The 14,052-nt window shown below is 24.4% G+C and overlaps 1 protein-coding gene across 8 annotated transcripts in view; it reads left to right on the forward strand.

Moving 5' to 3' along the window:
* Nucleotides 1-205: 205 nt before the first annotated feature.
* LOC126906294 (neprilysin-11-like) overlaps nucleotides 206-14,052 on the forward strand; it is a 20,642-nt gene continuing 6,795 nt past the window's right edge. For 4 of the 8 annotated variants that reach the window (XR_007704215.1, XM_050686812.1, XM_050686816.1 and 1 more), the window contains exons 1-9: nucleotides 2,669-2,952; nucleotides 5,874-5,974; nucleotides 6,048-6,107; nucleotides 6,197-6,355; nucleotides 7,160-7,243; nucleotides 11,451-11,668; nucleotides 11,737-11,967; nucleotides 12,939-13,037; nucleotides 13,107-13,248. Coding sequence is in view for 7 of the 8 variants with exons in the window: in XM_050686812.1 (XP_050542769.1) it covers nucleotides 2,672-2,952; nucleotides 5,874-5,974; nucleotides 6,048-6,107; nucleotides 6,197-6,355; nucleotides 7,160-7,243; nucleotides 11,451-11,668; nucleotides 11,737-11,967; nucleotides 12,939-13,037; nucleotides 13,107-13,248 (1,375 nt within the window). In the remaining variant the exon portion in view is untranslated. Of the gene's footprint in view, nucleotides 566-1,102; nucleotides 1,244-2,668; nucleotides 2,953-5,873; nucleotides 5,975-6,047; nucleotides 6,122-6,196; nucleotides 6,356-7,159; nucleotides 7,244-11,450; nucleotides 11,669-11,736; nucleotides 11,968-12,938; nucleotides 13,038-13,106; nucleotides 13,249-14,052 lie in introns of those variants that run through there. The other 4 variants (XM_050686814.1, XM_050686817.1, XM_050686813.1 and 1 more) reach the window with 4 other exon arrangements.

The raw sequence follows: 14,052 nt of genomic DNA on the forward strand, positions 1-14,052 counted from the left end.
ACGTCATATTATCCTATCAGCTACTCCTTTACAAACATCAACTATTTATAACACGCTATAACATTCATCATATAGTATTAAACAAATTATGTCAATAACATCGCTGTTTAAAATTAATTGAAGTTTCTTGTCAAAAAGACAACAACGACCTATTTATTGACTTATTTATAATGTCAGACTTTTCGCTTTTACTTAAGTTACAGTCTACGACGCGTGGGCTTCCTTTCATCACGAATAGTGTTAATAGACACATATAGACTTTTAGAACTGCTTTAATTTACTATTGATACATTGCAAAATTTTCAAATATAAAGTGTAAATCATTTCGCCTCGAATTATACTTCAATTGAAAATTGGATAGTTAAAGTGACTTGTTCATTGGTGTTTTATATATTTGGATCATGATACTTTTATATTTTTTTCGGAAGAAAAGTCAAAATCGGTCTATTTTAAATAATTTGCCCACAAGACGTAAAAACAATGTTGTTCTTCTCACCCGATTTATATTACCATCGGATTACAGATTATCAGTCATAGAAGACTGATAATTTTCAAAAAAGTAATTGTAAGTACAAAACAGTTAATATAATCTTAATTAAAAAATCATCAATCAATGTTGCTGATTATTGTGTAATAATACCTAATTTTCATGATTTTTGGGCAATAACAAGTTAACCATGACTCGAATTATTTTTAGTAAAAAAATTATAAAATTATTATTCATACTAACCGATTTTTCGAGCATAACTATAATGAGTCCATATTAAAGATTATGAAGGTACATTAGATGGTGATTACTATGAATCGATGGAATCATGTTGTCATGTCAACACTATAAATGCGTATGTGCGTGTATACAAAAAAACATGAGTATACACTACTATTATGTTCATAGATAATATCAAATAATAAGCAGATTTTCATTGATTACTGCTGAAATAATTTTCTTTACCATTAATTTCTATTAATTAACAATGATTTTTCTTCAGCTAATATTTATGATCACAGTGGCGACTCATGGTTTGGACAATGGTACGATCGCACCCCTAATAAAATTAATTAAAAGAAGAAAATTAATTGTATTTTCTTAATTCTAAATTTTTATTAAAAATGCAAATTTTTAAACAGTAAAATAGTTATAATACATTTGTGTGCGAGAACACTAAAGTTGTTTCGTTCAGTATATGCGGTTGCACATGCCCACACGAGCAGTGTTTGGACGACCGACAGCGTCGTCCATACGGTAAAATATTAGTTTATTATTATATAGTGTAATTTATTTTTAGAATTAACTGTTCGTCGTTTTCGGTGGCCTGTAATAGTATAATCGCTATTATTATTATTTTTATTTCTATTTTCTACTGCGACCTTTAAAATAATAATATGTGTATTATGTTTAATTTTATTATATTTAAAAATTTTTTATATCTATGACTACCGGTATTATATTTAAAGTCGCCATCACCATCAGCATCCACGAGCCACCACTGCATAGACATATTGAAAATGTATTTCCATTTTAAATAAAGAGTATTATAAAATACTAGTACTGTAATTACGTACAACAAGATTAAATAATAATATTTTTCAGTACAAGAATAGACGTTAGAAATACAAAATCACTAAATAATGGACGAATATATGTTATGAAAGAAATATTTTAATCGTATAAATAATTCTGTAAAAAATTTTTTTAAATTATTACAATAAATAAAAACCAATTAACAATTCTAGTATAATTGAATATAAATTTAATTTATTAAAACTTAGGAAATGTTAAGAAATTAAATGCTACTTCCATTTTCACTGAAAATAATAATTTGTAAAATAATAAATTATCCTAATTAATATTAAAAATAAAACAAAATTTTGTTTAGTAAATTTTTTGAGTCATAAAAATCATTATTTGTTAAATAATTATCATATTAAAGTAAAAGCTATTACACTTATCAGTATGAATCTAAATTTTAAAGGCTACTAAAATTGAGGTAACCCAGCCCACTACTTCACTTCCCATAAAGTGCTTCTACATTCTCACGAATAAATAACTAAATTAATAAATATATAAAATTCCATTTATCTGTATAGTTGATTGAAATCAACCAAATTCTGAGAAGAAAAAGATATGAAGTGATATATTAATAATTTAAAAGTAATTCATATTTTTGTCCTTAAAATTGTATTTAATCATTTATTATAATAACCGTTACTTTTCGGCTGATTATTTATTTAACAATGCGTAATCAGTTAAAATATCTTAAATGCTTCAATATTCAAATAATAATTTATCTTATATAAAAAAAATGCGATAGTTGCTTTAAAATAGATTATATAGAAGTTTTAATTTTGGAAAATATCTTTTTCTTCGTTGATAAATAAATGTTGTAACTACAAATGAAAATCGTACGCCCTTATAATAAAATAAAACACGTTAAAAAGTAAAATTAGATAGTTTATATTTTTTTTTAACAAAATACTATAATTTAAAAAAAAAAACAATCACTATTTCTTATCACGAGTTTATTGTATCGCCATTGGTTAGTGTAAGGTTCATGGTCAGTATTTGTCGTGTAATTACCCATAGGGGCGTGCGATTGATTAGTATCCATGATATAGAGCACAGTTTTCTATGTGCATTTGGACGTATTAGAGTATGCAAATGCTTTAGACCATGTTCCAAAACATATTCACGTCAGAAATACAATTGTCAGATAGTTCTGTAACGATGGCAGCTGACGAAAAATATAATGCTTGTCGTTATTATGACAATAGGGATGACAGCCAAGAAGCAGATATCAATCAAACCAAGCTCCTTCGATCGACGGCAGTACAAACTATAGAATATCTTTATAGTAACACCAACGAGAAGTGTCGCATGGCACGAACTGTTTCAAAAATCAACCAAGAAGAACAAAATAAAGATTTTGTTTCAATATCCTCAAAAAAAAATAGGTTTGCTTCATTAAATATCAATTTAATACGTTATTCAAAATAAAAATATAAATTAATAGTAAATCATGGTTAACTATTAAACTATCTACCATTCATATATAATTTATTAAAATTGTAGTTTGGGAAACTCAGTTGAATATGAAATGCTTACTTAGACGGCTAAAAAAACTAACTTTAATCAACTTGAATTTGTTTTTCTTATATCTTTGTACGAGCATGAGTTAATATTAATTAAGAATAATAATTACCGCCAGATTTCTCATAAAATAATCATTATGTTAAGAAAAAAATTGTGTTTATTTTAGTTCCACATACATCTTGATTGATCAATTATTAATTACTTTATTAATTAAAATTTATAAAATAAGAAATAATCTTATTAAGAAATTGATTGGCGAAAACTACTTTTTGTACCAATACATAAAAAGTTTTAGACTTTATTATATCAAAGCGGTTGGGAGAAGTACGGCCAAGATAAATATTGGCATACGTGTGCCTTACCACCTACAAGTATTTTCTAACCATTATTTTTAAATTAGTAATAACTTTTATAACTAAATCATTATTAAATTATAATATATAATTATAATTAGACAAATTTTTTATAAGCTTGTAAAGCATGTATGTTATAAAATGTATAAAAGATATGATATTATGAAAGTACATAACTATTAATAAATTAAGAAATATATACAACAAAAACCCAGCACAGGGGGGTCGCGGCACAGTGGTAACGTAGCATAGTTGGATTAAGTATAATGACATCTGACAGTGATTAAAATCACTATTAAAAAAAAAAAAACGCTTCAATGTAAATCTTTAGATAGTGTTTAATTTTAAAAAATTGGTGGATTATTCCAAAAGCTTCATAAACTGCTAGTTCCTTATTAATATCCTGATTAAGACAAAGTATGTAGAATAAAAAAGAGATTATTAGAAAATAGTATTTCCCATAAAAAAATTATATTGATCAATACACTTTTCAANAATTAAAAAATATTATTTCTCATAAAAAAATTATGTTGATCCATACAATTTTCAATAAGTTATAGAATTATAAAGTTAAAAATATAAAAAATAAAATCGAGAATTTTTACACAATAATAGCATTTGGTAGCCATTTTCACCTTGAAGACAAAATAAAGTCCGAAATTTTTTTTTTTCACAATAAAGTATATTATATCAGCTTTAATTTAAGATATATATAAAAGTGTCAGACTTTCCGGAACACTTTCAAAATTTAAGATGAAAAAGTTGTATTGTATATATGCATTTTTTAGATTTGAACCCCACTCGTATATAGGGAAATGGTTTGATTTAAAAAAACAGTATGTCGAATGAAAGGTGTATATAAATACTAATTTTCATGACAAAATTGTATTGATCTATACATTTTTCAAATAGTTATAACATAATAAAGTTAAAAATGTGAAATACAAAATCGAAAATTAGCGATTTTTAAATTTGTAATTTTTTTGAAGGTTTCACCCATTTACGGGGAACGAGGGAAATTTTTTCAATTTTTAAGGGTAATGTCTTCGACTAGATACGATTTGTGACCTTTTGACGTATCGTTGAAAGAAATCCGTTCGGTGAGAGCTGAGAAAAAGTGGTAACAGACACAAAAAAAAAAAAAAATCATAATAAAACCAATACCTTCTCAGCTTTGCATCGAAGCTAAAAAAACCAAAAATTACTTTCTTAACATATTTATTATTTCAAGATAAATATTTTCGTTTTTTAATATTATAAAATAAAAAGACATACATTGATCATAAAAAAATCATTTTTTAGTAAAATTTCATTAAAATTATAATTTTAATGAAATTTTTATTAATAATTGTTAATAAAAAAAAAACATAATATTTATTTAATAAAAATTGATCACTTGTTACTAGTAATCTAACGAAAAAATATTCTAGGTTATAGAAATATTCCTCTGTAAAATATTATGGGCAGGGCAAGTATACATTAAAATCATAATGCTTATAAAAAAAAACATTTTGATGCTAATGTACTTAATTTTTAGAAGAAATTTTTGTATTTCTCCAAAAGAATATTATTTCCTTAATTATGTCTCGATTACAACAAGTTTTATGATTTAAATATATAATACACGAATAAATTATTAAATTACTAATTAAATTTAGTAAAAAATTGTTATTCAATATTTTAGTATTATAATATTCATGGAATATTTTATAAAAATTTAAGATTAATTGTATATTTCTTAAGGTCAATTTATCATAAGGAATTGTTAATTATAACATTTTTTTTGGAAAGTGAAACCTCCTTCCTATTAATATACCTATTGGATTGGCATTTAAGGCTGCAAAAATTCTCCCTAAAAATATTTATAATTAACATTTAAATCGCTATTGTTATTTTTTTTTTCTGTAAATGAGGTGCTAAATATAGGTACTCTTCCTTCCCATATATTTGACTACATAAATTGACCTAAAATATAAGCATAAATAATTGAATAAAAAACACGAAAACTGATTTATTAAACTACATTAACATGTTCTTTTAACTTGGTAGGTGGTTTACATAATATGTAAACCGAACCCAACCGTAGTTATTATAAAAAAAAAGGTATCATCAATTAATTTCTTACATTTTCAGATTTGTTATAACATGCCCAACCCATCTAAGTCTATTTCCTCTCATCTTATCCTCGATTAACGCTATACTTATACTCCCTCTTATACGTTTATTAATTATCCTATCTTCTCTAGTCACTCCACTCATCAATCTAAGCATTCTCATCTCTACTACACTTCTACCCCGCTCTACATTCTTAATGTTTAGAACATAAATAATTATAATAGGTAGCTTAAATAAAGGGCTAGAGAATAAATTTTGCTTAAAAAATAAAAATTTCTATGAATAATTAATATTGTTTAATTAATTTTTATTAGGATATTAAAAAAAATTCATGAAGTTTTTAAGAAGACATCAAAAGTTACCTTGAGTGTTGTAATTTTTATTCTTATTATATTATCTGCCCTACTTTTGAAAGGTAAACTGTTATTAAAATTGTTATTTTATCAATAATACTAATAACTCACATAATTATTTTTATTTTTCACTAGGCTTAAATAATAAACCAACTATTTATAGCACCTGTCAAAGTGATGAATGTTTGATATCAGGTTATGACATGCTGGTTGTAGATTTATGATCCACAAAATACATTCATTTATTAACATAAACTTTTTTTTTATATATATATAAAATAAAGCTACAACAATAATGCAATCAATGAACTCGGCCGTTGACCCTTGTGACGACTTTTACGAATTTGCGTGTGGCAACTGGCAAGATCGTTATCTTTCAGTATCTGGCCAAACAAACTCATGGTTTATCGAAAGAACCCGATACATTTCCATTATTATCACAAGTAAGATTAAATTACATGTTGGCATTAAGAAATTATTTAAAAATAATAATAATAATAAATAAAAAAAATACTCAATTTTTATAAAACATTAACACATAGAAATACATAATGCTATGGAATATAAGTGTAAAATTATTTCTTTACTTCGTTTTTTTTACACAAAGTTGAAATTAGATTATGATAGTGATAAATTATGCTGATATTTGTGAGAATTTTTCTGTAGTTAACTATTTTCTACGAATTATTTCATAAAAATTACAATCCATTTTTGTGATATTTCATTTTTATTATGCCAAAGGTCGACTACAAAAATGAGATTAAAAAAAAAAAGAAATAAAATTAGGTACTTGAAATTTTTTAATTTTAGTTCAAAATCATGAAATGATGTGGAGTTAATCGATCATTTCGTAAGAAAAACTGTAAGGAAGTTAATTGTTCTTATTTCACCCACACATCGAATTTCGCCGTTACAAAAAAATAAATATTTGGTTTTTAATTTTTTTTTCTATAACCAATAAAAATTCTATTTTCAACGATTAATAATAGCAAATTCAATTCTACTAATTATTTTTAGCTTATATTGAAACATTATTCAATTAAACTGATTTATGAAAAATAACAAAAAGCTATACAATTATGTATTACAAAATATTAAATTCTTTAAATGTAAACTTCAATATATTTACACATACATTGAAATATTCATATAAATTTATTAAGTCATCATTGTATAATACAATTTCTTCATAGGATTAATTTGTTTAAGATAATGTAAAATATTTGTAATAATTTTATTTTATATAGAAATTTTGGAAGAAATTAATCAAGAAAATGATTTGAGATCAATAAAACAAGCCAGATTATTGTATAAAACATGTCTTAATACAGGTATACATTACTAAATATAAAAATAAGTAATAAAATCATTCAACAATATTACAATACATTAAAAGTTAATATAAAATTTACAAGTAATATCCAATAAAAAAAAAACAATTTATATCATATTATGAAAATTAATTATGGACCACAAAAAGATTTTAGGCTTGAGTAGATATAATGTAAACATTATTTATGAGAACACTTTAATCTTGAAAAATATGATAAAATCTTAAAACTATTGAACTGAACAATCATATTTTTTGTATACATAATGTCCCACCATGATTTACTAATTTGACTTCATAAACTAATGTTAAATTTAGTGAATCACGGTGGAAATCCCTATAAAGCTGTATGAAATTATCCATAGAAAAATTTATTTTAGAAACAAAACTTTTTAATCGAAATTAAGATGGGTAGTAAATAAATAAACGTCTGTGCATTTCAATTAATTTTATTGTTCTCGTTTTTAAACATTTTTATTACCTTCCTTATATTAAGTTCTTTGTAATTATTTAAGTTTTTAATTAGTTTAACATTTTAATAGAATGTTAATGTGTCAATAAATGTTCACACGCAGGAGATTTATAAGCTTTTTGATTTTTAATGCTTCTTAAGTGTTCATAAACTAGCCCCTATATTTTTGTTTATCCTACGTAAGATTTATAAACTGACAAAATGTAATAACATCACTTAATGATAAAGTTACTAGGTGATTGATCCCTAGAGGTATATAAAATGATGAGATGTCAATATGTGTTTAGCGTTATGAAGGGTAACATTTTTATACAATTTTTTTTTAGTAATTTTTATAATTTTTAATAACAATGTTTCAAAATAAAGATGTTACTTACAAATATTTGATATTCCTTTTATACGAATGGAGTTTAAAATTCCTACCATTTAAATTTCGATAAAAATTAAGTCGTTAATCTCTTAATTATTTTTTAGCTTCGATGCGAAACTGAGAAGGTATCAATTTTACTATAATGTATTTTATTTTTTGTGTGTTTGTGACCACTTTTTCTCAGCTATCATAGAACCGATTTCGTTCAACGATACGTTAAAAGATCACAAATTGTATCTAGTCAAAGACATTACCCTCAAAAATTGAAAAAATTTCCCTCGTTCCCCGTAAACGGAGGAAATCTCAAAAAAATTTACAAATATAAAAATTGCTAATTTTTGACATTTTTAAAATTTTTTTTTTACTTAAAATTATCATAACTTTTTTTAAAATGACAAAATCAATATAAATTTTTTTTTGTAAATGCATGATATCTTTTCCTATCATTTTACATATTTTTTTTTATAAATCTGACCCTTTAACTGTCTACATGAGGGATTCGAAATGACAACATTTTCACAAAAAATTAACTTTTCAATTTAACTTTTGAAAGTATTTCAGAAAGTCTAACACTTTTATATATATCTTAAATTAAAGCTGTTATAATATACTTAACGAAAAAATAAAATTTCGGACTTAAAATTTTCGATTTTATATTTTACATTTTTAAAATTATATGCTATAATTTTTTTGAAAATTTATAAATACAATTTTTTTATGAGAAATAATATTTATATTCTTCTTTTATTGAACACGAGTACTTTCGCTCAAAAAAAAAATTTTGAAAATCCGAGCACGCTAAGTAATTTTTCCAGAAAAGCGTTTTTTTCCTTTATTTTTAAATCGGACCATTTCCCTAAATATAGGGGGCATTTAAACTAAAAAACCCAGCACAGGGGGGTCGCGGCACAGTGGTGACGTATAGTTGGTGATAGTTGGATCAAGTATAATAATATTTGATAGTGATTAAAATCACTATCAAAAAAAAACGCTTCGATGCAAATCTTAGTTTTAATTAAATTAAACAAATTTAGTTTTCATAACGATATAAAAAAAATGATTTCTTTAATATTTTTTAAAAAATATATGAAAATATTTATTATAATTGATATTTTAACTTTATTTCTCTCAATTTAAATAACTTTAATAGATATAAGTTATTATAATTTTATTAAAAACATTTTTTTTTTGGGAGTTTTTCTTTTATTTAATACATTAATGGCTCAAAATATTTCGATAAAATCAGTAAATTATTTTAAGTTGTTATTTAAAAACAATTCTGAAAAAACCCAGCACAAGGGGGTCGCGGCACAGTGGTGACGTGGCATAGTTGGGTCAAGTATAATGATATCTGACAGTGATTAAAATCACTATCATAAAAAACGCTTCCATGCAAATATTTAGATAGTGTTTAATTTTAAAAAATGGGTGTATTATTCCAAAAGCTACATGATCTACTAGTTCCTTAATAATATCCTGATTAAGATATAGTATGTCAAATAAAAAAGAGATTATTAAAAAATATTATTTCTCATAAAAAATTGTATTGATCCATATATTTTTCAAAAAGTTATAGCATAATAAAGTTAAAAATGTAAATTATAAAATCGAGAATTTTCACACAAAAATAGCATTTGGTAGCCGTTTTCACCATGAAGACAAGTCCAGAGGTCAAAATTTTTTTTTTCAAATTAAAGTATATTACATTAACTTTAATTTAAGATATATATAAAAGTGTCAGACTTTCCGGAACACTTTCAAAAGTCAAGTTGAAAAAGTTATTTTTTTGTGAAAAAGTTGTCATTTTAAATCCCCCCTTGTGGGCAGATAAAGGGTCAAATTTACAAAAAAAAATATACCAAATGATAAGTAAATACATTAAGCATCTATAAAAAAAAAAATTATATTCATATGTTCATTTTTGAAAAAGTTACGGAAGTTTTTAGTAAAAAAAATTGAAAATATTTTGAAAATTAGCGATTTTTAAATTTGTAATTTTTTTGGAGGTTTCCCTCCAACCCAACCCAACCCAACGGGAAACGAGGGAAATGTTTACAATTTTTGAGGGTAATGTCTTCGACTAGATACGATTTGTGATCTTTTGACGTATCGTTGAAAGAAATCCGTTCGGTGAGAGCTGAAAAAAAGTGGCAACAACCACAAAAAAAAAAAAAAACACATCTTAGTAAAACCAATACCTTCTTAGCTTCGTATCGAAGCTAAAATGCATATAGAAAGTAGAACTATATTAACTTAATTTTTGAATGCGTTCCGGAAATATTGACACTTTTATATATATATATATGTGTATATTAAATTAAAGCTGATGTAATATTCTTTAATATGAAAACAAATTCCAAACTTTAGTTTGTTTTCATGGTGAAAACTAACATCAAAATTAATAAAATAATAAGATTTTTGTAAAAAAATTCTTTTTTATATTTTTAATTTTATAATGGTATAACTTTTTTAAAAATTTATGGATCAATATAATATTTTTTAAATAATATCATTTCCCTTTATATATTTATATATTATAAATATCTATCTATATATATATATATATATTTATTTATATATTTATTCACATATTATACTTATAAATCATAAAACTTGTAATCAGTATATAAATAAGGAAATATGAGATCATGTAGTTTTTGAAATAATCCACCAATTTTTTTAAAATTTAACACTATCTACAGATTTGCAACAAAGCGTTTTTTATGATAGTGATTTTAATCACTGTCAGATATCATTAGACTTGACCTAACTATGCAATGTCCCCACTATGCTGCGACCCCACTGTGCTGGGTTTTTTTGAACTATATTTACGTATCCAAAATATTGTTAAAAAGCTTTGCTTACCTCGTGCGTACACATGTATTTTATTCAAAAATTATTATTTAATACCTTTTAATGTGGTAGTTCAACAGACATTTAGAACTTATAATAATAGTTTAAAATCAATTGTAGATCGATTTTTAAGTTACTTGAAATTTAAGTTAATTTAATAACCTCATATATCTTTTGTTAACTTTAAAGAACAAGCAAATACAATGGCAATGTTATTTATATCAAAAAAAATTTAAAGTTTGGAATTGAAGCAGACATATAATAAAAAATTGAAGATTAAATCCAAATAAAAATATTTTTGTCAAATCAAATCAAATACTTCACTCTTATTTTAAAGCTGCTAACCTATTAGAGATTAGTATTACGTAAATAATGCTATATGTAAAATAATATTACTAATTGTACACTAAAAAAAAAAAATATTTTATCAAAATAATAGGTGACAAAGTTTTACGATAAAGTCGACAAGACATCTAATATTAGCAATTACCTTTAATAAGAAAATTTTTTTAGATTTGTTGAATAAAGTTGGTTACAAGCCCATTTACAAAATACTAAAGAAACTTGAACTTCCTCAGACATTTCCAGATTTTTCGACTGCTACTAGTGATAATGGAACATCTTTTAATATCGCTAGAACATTAGGACTAGCTCAACGATATTTAAGTGCTGATATTTTAATTCAAATTTCCCTAGAGCCAGATCCATCAGAAAAGCTTTCCACTTTATACGTAAAAAATTCATTCTACGTAAGAAATTTTTTACTGTTTTTTTGATGAATTATGATTTTTTAAGATAGCTAGGACCTGCTAATGGAGCTAGCACACCACTACCTGATGAACTACTAGTTGATTACAAAAAACAATGGCCATCAGCAATGGCTACTGATCTATCGGCTCGTGCAATTCTTTTGTTAAAAGTTAAATATATGGTATCAGTTATCTCAGAACTTGTTGGGGATAGTAACAGTAATACAACATCAATGGCTGTAACAGTGTTAAAAATTCTAGTTTTAGAATCTAAACTCAAAGTAAGGATACGCTAATAGATTAATACGATAAGTAGATTTCGAATTCATAAGCATTTATACATTTTATAATTATAAGTTATTTCAAAAACGGGAAAATATAATTAGCACCTTTAAACATTTTATTCTAGTTGTGGTTATGGTCCCATATGAAGTTATCAGTATAATTTCTAATAATGTTTTTTTATATTTAATTTTATATCTATTTATCATTAAGGCTTATGATTTAAATAAAAATAAAATAACATTTATTCTCGGTTACTAATACTCTAATTTCTGCTTGCTACAATATATACAGAGTGATTTAATAAGTATACTATTTCTGATAATTCGTTAAATGAGGAATTTTTTATAAAAATAAAATTAAGTTTAATTTATTATTATAAACCATTGTAAATTTTAAGTTTATTGTAAGAAAAAATAATTCTAAAGGTAGATTTTAGGAATAACTTTCGAAAGTAAAATGGGAAGCTATTATTACTTCTTTACTAGGCCAACCCCAAGTAGTTAGGATTAAGACGAGGAAGAAGAAGATTATTATTTCTTTAGTGTTTAATGGAGAATAGTTTAAATAAAATTTTTACTGGTCGATAAACAGTTTTATATTATTACTTTTTGAAATATTAGTATTGGAAGACTTAGAAAAGGTGAGGAGAGAGAAATGTTTAGCGTATGTATTTATTATAAGACACATATAAGAATTGTTTTAAGTTGCTCACTCCGCTCATTAACTATAAATTATAACAATAATATACATACGAGATTGGGTACATTTTGTATGTGAAATTAATCAAAAAACATATGTCATAAAAAATCAATATTAAGAAAAATTTTAGAAAATATTTGAAATATTTTATTTATTCATGTTTTATTATTAATTATTCAATAATCGTTTTTTATAAAAAAGCCATCTCAGGCAGCTATTTTCGATAATAATTTAAGTTTTAACACTTTTTCTTAATTTTTGGATTTAGAGAGAACAGAGTCAACAGAGTACATTAACGAAATTTAAGTTGTCAGATCTAAAAGACTATATGATATCTAATTCTTCAGATATTCTAGAAGAAAATACAGTAATAATACATAATACAATTATATTTTTAGTTATACTTATAAATATTTTCTTAACTATTTTGCAATAGTTTGATTGGATGTCATACATTCAAGCAATAACAGAAGGAATCAATAAAACCCTATCAATGAACGACATTGTATATGTTCGTGATCCAAATTATTTTTTGGTTCTTCAATCTTTAATGGCAAACGAGGCACTCGAAGAGTTTCGTAAGAAAAATAATAAGAATATTAAATTATTATAAAAAAAAAATTAAAAATTGATGAGATCATTTTCAATTAATATACAATTGATAAAAATACAAAGTGATCCGTTTATCATAACACACTCAATTACTTACAACTAAAATACAATAATGGGAAAAAAGTATTTTAGTTTTTTAGTTACATATATTTTTTGATTTTTTAATTAGTAATTACTATTTAAAACCGTCACTCATAACTTGTATGAATGTCAACTTTATATATTTTATTATTTAGCAACATATATAATTATATATATAATTAACCTATAAAAATTTTTATAACTGGACGGGAGAAGAAGTGCTACCAAAAAATATATAATAATATAAATAGACATACGTCTCTTCTTCAGTCTATATCTTAAAGACGTTATAACTCCCGAGTTATTGATCTAAAATGTTTAACAATGTTTCATTTTCTAAATTAGATAATTTCATATTAAATAAGCTAGTTAAACAAGTGTATTGCCATATGTAAAAATAAAGTTGGAATATCTCTAAATAATTATCTAAAGAATAATCATATAAAGTAATTAATAACTCATAAATTGTAAAAAAAAAACGTAATTAAAAAAAACCCAGCACAGGGGGGTCGCGGCACAGTTGTGACGTGGTATAGTTGAATCAAGTATAATGATATCTGACAGTGATTAAAATCACTATCAAAAATAAACGCTTCGATGCAAATCTTTAGATAGTGTTTAATTTTAAAAAAATTGGTGTTTTATTCCAAAAGCTACTTGATCTGCTGGTTCCTTATTAATATCTCGAT

This window comes from Daktulosphaira vitifoliae, unplaced genomic scaffold (assembly GCF_025091365.1).
Source record: "Daktulosphaira vitifoliae isolate Bord-2020 unplaced genomic scaffold, ASM2509136v1 Scaffold_4, whole genome shotgun sequence".
In the NCBI taxonomy this organism is placed as follows: Eukaryota; Metazoa; Arthropoda; class Insecta; order Hemiptera; family Phylloxeridae; genus Daktulosphaira; species Daktulosphaira vitifoliae.